We start from the raw sequence: 12,426 nt of genomic DNA on the forward strand, positions 1-12,426 counted from the left end.
GCATTAAGTCAAACTGGAAGAAATTGGACGCGCTATGACATTTCCAGAGCAGCTGCAAACAATTTTTTTGTGTTTAGATTTTACATTACATTAGTTAACAGCTGGTGATTGTCACCTCAAGCCGCCGCCCGTCTCTAGGGAAAGCTAAACATTTACAACATAAGTTTGGTATAAAAATTGAGCTGAAACTGTGGCCGTTCAATTTATGCAAGTTGAACTTAGACAAGGTTTCGGGAACGAATCAATGAAAGCAAAGAGGCAACTGGCAGTCATATTGGAAAACAAATAAGATAGTGTCACACGAATGCCCTTGTCAAAATCCTAAAGAAATTTCGCAATGACCATTTTTGAGTAAACTACATCGCTTAAAGGTGTCGTCAAAATGACTTAAAAAAAAGGTCGTCGATTGAGCTGGATTTAGCTGTTGCACCGTCTACGTTAAGTTTCCACCTATGGGCCTTTTGCTTACCTTTGTGCAGTTTGCCGTAGCTCTCTTCCTATTTGTCTGTTCGATCTTTAGATGAGGCACGCAACGTGTGAGCTATGGTAACAATACTAAGAGATACGGTAACTACAATCAATGCACCTGCATTACGAATATATCGTTATTTATTTCACACAGTTCTCTTCATGGAATACGTGTACTTGTCAGCCACCCCTCTCTATTTATTATTATCTTCACTACCATATATATATATATATATATATATATATATATATGAGAGAGAGAATTTGTTAATTTTTCAATTTGTGTCTTAAATACAATGTACAATGTGTCGTTCTTCAACCATCTATTTACTTTGTTGTGGACTCTGAACGACCAACTTACTGTGAGATTCTTTTCATGGCACATACACACTGACGCTTACCAGCTTTGCAGCCAACAAATTAAGGAACGGCTCGTAGAAAATCCCATTCTTAAACGTATCTAGCGTGCAATTAAATTATCATTGTGTCACTCTCGTTATCATTATTTTGCTATTATTAATGCAACTTCGTTAAACATAATTAAGATGTTTCAGCAGATGGCATCTATCTCGCAACGTCAAGCTGGGCAATTGCAGAACAAAGTATATTTTACGCCATATGAACTGCTCGATCTTAGCAATTTGTCTCTCTTAACGTAGCGACTGCGGAATGGCGATGAGATTTCCTCTGAACCCTCGCGCTCGTTTGCTTTTGTCGGCCATGAGTCACTGATATCTATCTTTAAGATGAAGTCGTTATGCAAAATCATATATTGTCGGCTCAAGAAGCTCGATAATCATCTAGAATTCATAGCAAAACAATCATTTGTGTATCATCTCACTTCACTGGCTCGATGGTAGATTTATCGAACGGATAAAGTGAAATCCTAATCAAAAAGCTTGGCTGCTAATTCAAGTATTCCTAGTAGAATCAGTTAGTAGAGAAGTCCTCGCCTGTACTTATCGACGAGCCTAAACCTAGAACCTGTTTAGCTCGCAAGGCAATGGTCCCGGCTTGAAACAATATGGCCATTATTGCACACTGCTATATTCTCATCTTCAATCGATGATCCATCATACATTTACGCAGGCATCTCCGCAAATGCTCATTTGAGCTGGCAGCCATGTACATTTTATCCTTTTAAACTAAATAATTCAGAGCCCTGTTGATCCACATGATTGGGCTGAGGTTTGCCTCAACCAACCAAGTTGTCGTTCGGCCGACATAAATATACACACACAATTCGACCGACAACTGTTTCACTAGCCTGCTTCGCCTTAGACCTTTATGTTTTATCCCTATACTTTACGTAGATAAAACGCTCAGTACACCGCTATCAAGATGGCTCCTAACGTTTCTTGTATGACGACTTATTCAAAGCCGTCACTAGCGTTAGACATTTACCAAAGGAAGCTTATACTTCTGAAACGGTATGCTGAACAGATTAAAGCATATGCCATCTTTGTTGTGGCGTGTTGTCGCTAAATCACTCGGCATAACTGTAGGAGAATGCAACCTCACGTCATCTGGTCATTGGACGGAGGTGGTGGCAGCGCCACTTGAACTACATGACCGAACTGAAGCTTGGTCTCACTAATTTTTTGCTTATCCTGTAACAATTTTCCGCCGAAAAACCATCGTTGGTTAGCAGCGTCCACTTCAATGGCTCCCTGGAAAGGAACAACATAGTAAGATACGTTAGATGGTACAGCTCCTCTTGCAGACACAGATCTCTACAGAGATCGGTGATATATGTAACAGTTTCAATGAGCGACACTATCATTGAACAAATATAAACCTGAAAAGTCGTCCAGATTTACAATAAATAGAATAGCCATAGCAGAACACAGCTTGAGTGCAAAAATATATTCTGACTCTTGGGTTGTAAAACGTCTTCCATTTTTATATACTCCAAGTTAACAATTAGTAGAAACAAGAGGTAATAGTTTACAATTTGTTATAATACAGTTTGTTAATTATATGCGCCGAAAACAGTCACTAGATTAAAAAAGGCTTGTGGCCGATTTTCCAATTTAGTAGCAATGATTAGCTGAACATTATTTATGCTGATGTACGTTTTCATCAGTTTTTTTCTTTTTGATATACATACATACATTGATCCATTTAAGAGAACAGCCTGAGAGCTTGCCTCAGGAACCAATAGGAACTTCCGAAGCTGCAAGAGCAGCATTTAGACACCCGATTTTTTTCATTAAGACGACCTATGAATCGAGGTCAACGAACTTTATCTACCCTTATAGACCTTAAAATAGGATAAAAACAATGGTGAACATCTAACCTGTAGCCTGCGTTTAGCATGTAAAATTGTCTCTCCTGTGCGGAGCGTTAGTTTCATATCGGGTCCCTGTGTTGAGGTGCGAACCTGCGTAGACAAAAGGTAAACAAAACCACTCGAAAATACCTAGCTATAATAGTTATTGATTATACACATATATGTTTCGTATTATCAGAACGTACGGCTCAAGGTTGAACTTCGAAGACCAGTGAGCGATTATGAGTCGTTATTGGAATTAGTGTTCAGAGTTACCTTTCTGAATAACCCTTATTCATTTTATGGCTACAATAATGAATCGAATAAACAAGTTTAATTAGGCTCCTGCCAAAACACATTACCTTCACAATGAGTTCCTCGCCACTGACGTACGGCTCGCTTTCCGGCGATGGGCTGTCGCTCAAAGAACTCGATGAATCCTCAACAAGATTGATTGGAGAACAAAGACAATAAATTGGAAGCTGATAACGATTGCCTGTGTTAAACGATTAAATGAATTAAACGAGGCCTAATAATTATATTGTTTGAGCCGAAGGAACTGCACAATAGTAAAAAAGTGTCTGTGTAATAATTTTTTTCCACAATACATCATCCAATCTATTTTAGAACACAGATGTGTCCGGTTAAGGTAAATCTAATCAAATTTAATTTTAAGATTCGGCCGATTATGATTAAATGAGGCCGCTTAACCTTACGATTTCCTCTAGTATACTATGCTTGGGCACGTACATGCCTGACTACGCATTAAGCTTGTTTCGCGTTAACGTAAAAATCGCGTACGCGATCTGCCAAAAAAAGTCCGTCAGCCACTTATATGGCTAAATCTTAATTCATTACTGGTTCTTTGTATATAAGCTATCATTAGCTGTTTCTCTTTTAGGAATTCAATGGTACAACCGAAATGTGAAGCTTCTTTTATTGTTGACACTGATTAAAATTTTAACGCTAACACTACAGGCCTGAGACTTCTATACCACTACAGATGGCTTGAAAATTTTATGCCTCGAAATAAGAGTGAAAGCGCTTGTAAATTACAAGTTTCCAGAATAACTTGTCGAACATTGTTGAAACAAAGCGTCAGCGATAACGAAGAGCAATCTTAACAAACGTCTTCAAAACATCTGGGTTTGAATAAACACATTTAAGGTCGATAAAGCCAACATAAACTGTTTTTTTCTCGGTGCGTGAAGGGTCAAACAATCTATCCGTTAGTCAGATCATAAATCTCAATAGAAATGGTGCACACGCAAAATTCATCATGTGCCAATATATGTTTGCGTGTTTTACACGTATGTAGATTTCGCGTGATAGTGCGTTTTTTCTCATTTTTCAATCTCTTACCAAGTTCATCGTAGCATTCAAGCAAGGTCCCACCAGGCAAGGATATGCTCGCCCCGTCAACGATGGCCTGCGCCAGGGCGTAGTCACCACCTTCAGCGGCCACTGCAGCCGCTCTTAGAGCGTCCCAGATCTCACGACGACCCTCGAAGGCTGGCGCTGTATCCCAGAACTCAGCTCTCTTCGAGCGCAACTGGCCTTCCGTTATTGGCGTTTCACTTCTCCACTTAAGTGGCTCGTTTCGTAAAGCCTGGTTCTTACCCATTGTGATTGCTAGAAGTTATAGAACAGTCGGTCAGTCACGCCACGTCAACAACCGGCAGGAAAAATATCAGCCGGAAAGAGCATTAATATCAGACCAGAACACAAAATAAAATAAAACAAAAATGAGTCCCTATTAGAATGAATCCTACTACTAATACGAGAAGTGAGCGACCTGATGGTGATGATGGTTATTGTTACTATTATTCATAATCTGTTCCTAATAAAGTGATTAAAGAAACTACCTGCTAACAATTCATGGAGCTAGAATCGTAAGCCTTTTTTAAGATCTTATGACTTTAAATGACATATCACGTTTTAAAGTCCCCTGGATGCTTAGAACTTCTCCTTGAAGCAAACTTTTGATTCAACTGTTTTCTGCTGGGAAACTTAACTTGCTTCTTCAAATTTATTAGAAAACTACATTATTTGTCACGATTCATATTCGACACGCGGGTTAAGTACCTTTTATATTTGATTACTAATAAAGTGATAAAATAATCCATGTAAAAACATCGAAGCCTACCCTGCTTCGCAAAAGCCACATTATGAGCCTATAAGCAATGAAATACAATTAGGGAGGTAGGCAGTTTTTTTCGTTTTGAGCAAACGTCCCCGTGACATCTTAGCCGGTAACACATTTTGGGTAATGGCTAATTAATAAATAACGTAGAACTCGCGCATAAGCACTTCATTTCGTGCATCCAGTCAACCACCCTCTGATGGAATGTCTAACGGCGATACCAGATATAAGACTCGAAACATAGAGAGCTTGGAGCAAACGAAACTGCAGGCAACCAACTGTAATACATAGTAAAATATAGTCTTTGAATGTGACAAATTTCTAAAAGAAATTAATTTCTCCATGAAAAACAAGAAATCTGAAATACGTTTTGCAAGCAGTTAACACGTGACCAATATATTAGTTCACCTCTAATTTTTTGATAAAATAAAGAAGTATTCATGCAAATTGTTTCGACTCCTCTGTCAAAACACACACTCTGTACAAATTTGCCAGTTAACAATTATACTCTCCTACGCATTTGAAATTCAAATAATTGATCATCGGGTCTTTCTTAAAACAGAAATGAGCGAAAAACATCCGAAATGGTGACTATTTTTGTGAACTGTTCCTAAATTTTTTTTTCAAACTTCAAATAGACGAATTTCAACTACCGAGAGATAAACTGTATATACGTTAATCTTATTACTTAATTATATTTAATATACTAAACTTTTAAGTTTATGTTGCCTGCTTAACACACAGAGCAGAGCTCGCACGATCTAAATTGAACGCAGACGTTTACGTCAGCTTCCGATACAGCCAGCCTTAAAGCCTTCCGAGCCACACGAGTGGCGATCAATCAATGCCGCCGTACCAATGAGCGTACCTTCTCAAATCAGCTACCCTATCAAAGTCGCAATTCCTCGAAGACAGTTTTATTCGATATGGCTGAAGTACCAATAATACTTATACGAATTTAGCTACATTCGATTTAGTTTGGATAGACAACCATTTCGCTAATAGTAACATAAAAGTAGACATCACTTGCGTCTTGCAGAAGTGCTTAATACTGATCATGCATCAATAGTCACTCAGACGCGTATCCGAGACACCACAAGAAGCGATTGCATTGTCAAGTCTAACTATAGCAAAAAGGAAACTATATAGTAATGTAACACTACAGCTGGCAATGATGCCCTGTGATTCTTCGATGAGAAAACTTTTTGACAATGCCGAGGGCTACACTACTTACAACAGAGTAGTGAACTGATCATGTGAAAGAAAATGAACCGTTTCGACATAACCCGGTAGGTGCATAGAAAAACAGTTCATTTGTTGAACCTATCTACGCGGAGCCGATGTTTTAATCTCGTCGAGAATGGTCCGGGACATCTTACCGAGACGCCGTACTTAGAAATTATCCAGCCACCTATGCAGTGTCCGCCACGATAATCGAGAATAGCAAACCAAAACTACAACTGAACTTCTGACTCTATCGAATAGGTCTCCTGTCCAGTAGTATAGAACAACAGTTCATTACACAGCAGTCTAACTGTAATACAGACTCTACATCAAACAGATAAAAGAAGTGACTGTCGAAGATGTGATTTTTACTAGTTGACTACATAGCTACGATGGGGTTAGTTTATTCTAAACTTCGCGGGTGCCAAAGACCAATAATACGTTTTCCGAACACGATCAACGAACCCACAAGTGTCTGTCTGGTCAGATCTGGAGTATCAACGTTTTAAGGAAAACAAGTTGAACAGAATACCAATAACTAAATTCAATATCACATTCCGTCTATGGACACGGATCAAATGCTGGATTTTCAAGAGGAGAAAAGCAGATTTTCCCGCTTAAAAGTAATACGACTCAGTCGATTCACCGCGTGAACCGCGATAATGCATAGCCGATTGATCGTTTGGAAGTAAAAGATAGTTATATAGACCTTCGTCTGTTGTTGTCTTACTACAACAACTCACATAAAAAAAAATCATTTGATGCATTATTAAAGCTCTAAAATTTAGACATGTATCTGATTAATTTCTACCAAAGAACAAAGAGCTTCACAAATCCTCGTAATAGAGACGTGAGTAGCTTAACTGTTTTCCTCACTAACTAACGACTGTTTTTCTAATAATCGTTGTGGACCTCAGTAAAACCATACCTAAGACTGTCGTAAATAACAGCAATAATTGTATGATTTGAATTTCGAACGTTATGTAAATGACACAAATAGCTTATGACCATGTTTAAATGAAACGAATTTATGGAAAATCAGTCGGGAAGTCAATTTATTTGTTAGTCTTATATTCTAATAGACCGTAATTAAAGCAGTATGACACCTCGATCGTCAATAGATTCCTTGATATAAGGAGGCTTTCGCACGGGTGCGCAGAAGGAGATAGTTTGTCGTCTTTTATATCGACTGGCGTTCAATATTCACTTACATATACATCGGTCCAGTTCATAACGACTATAGCACCCATATAATATGCAAATTATCATCTCAATCCACAAGCAGCACAACATATATGATACAACGTAATACCAATGTACCCAACATATATAGAATTAAAGTTAGGCGAAGTCCTAATAAATAGTAGTAAATAGACAGTAAATAATAGAAAATGCGATAAATTTTGATTGGAGCAAGATTTTGCCCAAAAAGTGGCACCTAAAAATTTTCTTGGAGGCATTAGGATTCTTAATTTCTGCAACACTATTTACGTTCACTAATTCGGCCAATATTTTCCGCGTATAATAAAAAGGGTTTTTAGTTACAAGTACATTTCGTTATAAGTGCTTTCCACGAGGTCTCGAATACAGTGAATTTATTAGTTCTTCAGATATAATCATGCACAACTGCACTACGTTAGTTCTCTTCGACCGACTTTCTTAAGCGTTATTCCCATAATCCCCTGGAACCTATAATGCCGTTATTGGTAATGACTTGCAGTAATGGTATCAGCTGATTCAATGAAATCGAGCTCAATGGAACTTACGTAAGTGGACCAACTTAACTAAAGGTAGTAACTTACTTTTACTAAATACGTTGTTAATAATAACTATGTAGATCAGATTTTGTATAACAAGCTTGTTAACATATTAAGAAATTAACATATTGTTGCCCTTATGTAGAAATCGCTATAGGCGAAATTTTTTCAGATTTATACCTATATATTATTGTACCCATATATTATTATATACCAACAATTTTAAAAAGCTGCGCACCGTAGCTCAGAGACGGAACCTGGATCTTCTATTTGAGTTCGACTAGTTCGATGATCAGATGCGGTTGAATACGACAGTGAGGCAATATTGTACAAGGCTGTTTGGACACTGATAGACTATCAGTCTTGGTCATTCGCTAGCAGAACTTGTTCTCGAGAACAAAGCCAGTTATGGCTCATCATATACGGTGTACGGTAAAACAATTGAGACTTGTTGTGGTGGCTTGTAGACGAGCTGGATCAATATCACGTAAGCTTGCGTCGGCCACTATTTGAAAGGTCACGTCAAAGGCTCGGACAATCAGTGTCATCGAGCATCATCAAACTGCACTAGTTAAGTTACATTTTTTAAGTTACATTTGTGTCAAGGGATCGAAAGTACTACACCTTTACCTGTACCATCGAATGTTTTGATTCCGCTTCCCAGACAGCGTATTGACCATAGCTGCTGCAGCATAGTAAATTAGCGGCACCATTTAAAAAAACGTTTTTATTGATCCCCGCGAGAAAATAAGTAGGGATTATCGAATGCGCACGTCGGAAGGGAACATACATGATGTAGGCTATGTCATGTATCATTAAACAACATTTACGTACGACTGTATAACGTTTCGTGATATTCACTAATGACATACAGATCGAAATCGACCACTTGCCTCTATACCACTTGCCTCACGACCATTATTACCTGACAGAATACGAGATTTCTTGGTGCTCGAGCAACCGACGAAGTAGAAAAAAAGTTGCCTACCATAGTATCATAGTTAGCTCGCGTCATTGACCAAAGTCCAAAGCCGACAGCGAACGAAACATTCTGTAAAGTCTTAAAAAGCAATTTCAACGTCATGCTGAGATTTCAATAATTTACTTATCAAGCAGTAATTGGAATTTTAAAAAAAATGCGCCGTCTGCGGAAAGAATGTCAGACACTGTGATGGTTACAGAGTGATTTCTGCAGTCGAACGTCATCGTGCTATAAAAGTGATTTATTTTTTGGCTACCTAATGCTAAATTTTTCATCTTTAATTGTTAACGATACACTTCAGCTGTAATTGACGAACCAGGTCTTAGGAGCTGTCGTGAGTAGATCCTACAATAAAGAGCCAAACAGGCACCACAAGATTTTACAGCCGCATGCACAGTTACTTTAGGGTGATGTCCCGCCAGTTCAATTGCATCTAACCACCGATAGTTTTTCTGATAATTTTTCATTACCATTCAGTGTACGAAGAATTCACCGTTATAACGTGACAACGAAAAGAGATAAGCATCTCTACGTCTGTTTTTATCATCGCTCAAATCATGCGGTAGCCGTTTCTCCAATTTTTTTATCTTATGAATTTGACCAAGTAGAAAAAGTATAACATTTTTATATAAACCACCCCTGCGTGCTAATTCCCATGCACGTGGAGACAAGTCAGCCTCTATCATAGCTCTCGGCTGTTCCTTATACTCCTGTCCAGAGGGCCTTCCACGAGACTCACTTTTAATTTCAAAATTTTCGTTCCGAAGTTTTTCAACGCAATGGCTCGCAGTATTTCTAGCAATAGAACATTTACTGAATACAAAATTTGTACGGCAAGCTATCGTCACAGCTAATCTTCAGGATGTATTCATAAACAATATATTCATAAAGCAATCAAGCTTTCTACTTTTTCATAGCTCATCGCAACTGGCCTGCTAAAGGCCTAAAAACAATATCCGAATGAATGATCTCAGATATTAAGAAACAGCTGTGCATCTCAAAAAAAACTCTGAAGATGTCGCATCGTTATTCAATATGCCCATCTTGCAGCATGAGCGTTTATATTTTTACGATTTAGTTATTATATTACTGACTTGTTTACTTAGATCCGCAGTATAGTTTACAGGTATTTTCTTAAACCTTTGACAGTTATATTGATTTTCAAAGCTACTCCTGGGTCAAGGATCACTGAGGAAATATTCCGGATTAATTTTTTTTCAATAGCCAGCCGTAACTAAACATTCTAGCTTGTAAATGAAAGTTAACAATAATTCATGTAAAAATAAAATATCGCCCCTAGAACTCTAAAAGCTTCCTTAAAGAGAACGGACACTCTTCAATCTCATTCCACATTTAACATTAGCCCTGGCTATAACTAATTCGTGCTAGGTCAAATTATGGCTTTATAAATTGTCTTCATCCACTAGTCTACGGAGCCACTAGAATAAAGGGTTCATTCGATAAACTAATGTTTTCACCCCGTTAATTCTTTTGGTATATAAGAAGTCTCACGTGTTATATAAGTAGTAAAAAACTGACGATTCTCCAATTCGATAGCTCGGACCGGCAGTCTTCCTTTTTCACATACTCCTGTTTAGTAGATAAAGCATCAGTTGTTATATATATTAATTTAAGCTATTTGGGACTGATTATATATACAAAACAATTTATTTTTGGCTATACGTGGTTTTGAACCCAATACCATGGAACTGCAACGATTACGTTACCTCCTACTATCTTCTAATGTTTTTTTTTTTATGTAACGTGTCTTCCAAAAGCAGAATGTTATAGGATTTCAACTGATAAGCTATTTCTGCGTGTCCTTATACTATTCTATATCATGATCAATTTACGTCGACGCTTAAGTAACTGTTCAAACAGGAGTATGCCATTTCTCTTTCGCCGCCAGACTAGAGGCTAGAATTGTTTCCATCTTTTTTTAGCAGTGAGTAGTAACGTTTTTGGACAATACAGTTTCTGACTAACGAAAATTATTTCCAAAAATTAGTCGGGCAATAACGGCAACGACAACAACGCTCTTACAATAATTCGAATATAGAAGGATACCACGACAAAAATCTAAAGTGTGCATTTATCTAGTATTGAATGAAACATGAAACATTATAAGTGTTGCATTTGTAGCCAACCTGATAGCTGAACGCTGCCGACCTGAACGTCAGCACTAGATGGTCTCGACCGCTCTCGCGAGCTGAGACAGCTGCCCATCTCGTATCGAATAATGGTAATCGCTGTTGCCAACCTTCGAAATGAGTAGAAATTCTGTGGTCACCACTCGGCAGCGGCGGTAACACAAACACAGCCTCACCCACTGAACGGCAATGCTGCTGCTGCTGCTGCAGATGCAGATGGCGAGGCTAGCTCAGCCGCAAACAGCATCCAGCTTGCACCACGACGACTGCTGCTATCGATACATCCGCCACACCTGTGGGTGCGCTACAGTTGGTCGCCACGAAATCTTTTCAGTTTTTACGCCCTTGCCGTTACCAGCAATGCATAGCTAACAGCAACACTGCTATTACTACAACTGTATAGTGATGTTGCGCCTTGCTCCGTCGGTCGCCGGAACTCCTCAGGCAGCTTGTGGCATAGGCCAACAAAGGTTTATCGACGATCGCGACGTAATCCTATCATTCGCTGAGACGATGCTAGACACAGAAACAAAAAAAAAACAACTATCTTTTTCGAAGCATCTCGTATTCCGAAAATAGCCGTCGTTGTTTCAGAGCACCCTGTCTTGTTTGTTTATCAGCAGATGATAATGTGTAGTGAATTTGTGCTGTAGGTATGGCTGTACGCAAAGCCCCTCTTCATTTCGGACCTTCATTCGTTACAGCAACAGCATCCGCCGGCTTCGCTGTGGCGCTTCTGAAGGGACAGCGACAACAAATGACAGCGGCGCTGGCCCAGTACTATTCGCAATCGTTGTCGACGACGACGACGACAGCAAAACAGCCGCTTCTACACTAAACCGATTAACAAACACACAGATAAAAGTGCATAGGGGAGAGGCGGGCCATCGCAAGATCCGACGCGTTCCGACAACTAGGAGGGTTGAAAGGGCGGACATGAAGGCGCAAAATGAACAAAAAACAAAACATTTTTCGATACAGCGATCCAATTTTTTGACTAGAAAATTTGTTATTGAAATGTGTTTTCTTATGCACTTGGTTAGTAACCAATAACTAAAATATTTTCCAGATGTAACAATACTCTCATCTGCGTCCGTTAGATTAAGGTATACTTCGGTTTATGATGAATTATTTGTGTCAAAACTTTTATGGAAAAAGCGACTATGTGTACAAGTGCTTATTTTATCAAGCCATGATTCCCTATGACGTGAACGAAGTTAAAGTTGTATTGTGCAAGCAATGCAGTTGTTCATATAACACGAAAATAATCAGGTGTTCGTTTAAGTTGTGATGAAAATAGTATCGGATTACCAAATTACCAGTTACACAAAAAACATACAAAAAAAATTAGGGGTCTAGCTACTAATCTTATAAAAAATAACAAGCAAGATCATAACCTCACACGCAAACCATCTCTCGCCAAATGATTT

The 12,426-nt window shown here is 38.6% G+C and overlaps 1 protein-coding gene across 1 annotated transcript; it reads right to left on the reverse strand.

Annotated features, from left to right (window-relative positions):
• Positions 1–591: 591 nt before the first annotated feature.
• On the reverse strand, positions 592–11,868 carry LOC111272970 (ubiquitin domain-containing protein 2). Its single transcript, XM_022854653.2, has 5 exons — positions 10,994–11,868; positions 4,103–4,372; positions 3,103–3,236; positions 2,768–2,851; positions 592–2,138 (listed from the first exon to the last, which is right to left on the reverse strand). The coding sequence occupies exons 1-5, from the start codon at positions 11,070–11,072 to the stop codon at positions 1,986–1,988; spliced, it is 720 nt and encodes a 239-aa protein (XP_022710388.1). The 5' UTR covers positions 11,073–11,868; the 3' UTR covers positions 592–1,985.
• Positions 11,869–12,426: the final 558 nt, after the last annotated feature.

This window comes from Varroa jacobsoni, unplaced genomic scaffold, assembly GCF_002532875.2.
Source record: "Varroa jacobsoni isolate VJ856 unplaced genomic scaffold, vjacob_1.0 scaffold_193, whole genome shotgun sequence".
In the NCBI taxonomy this organism is placed as follows: Eukaryota; Metazoa; Arthropoda; class Arachnida; order Mesostigmata; family Varroidae; genus Varroa; species Varroa jacobsoni.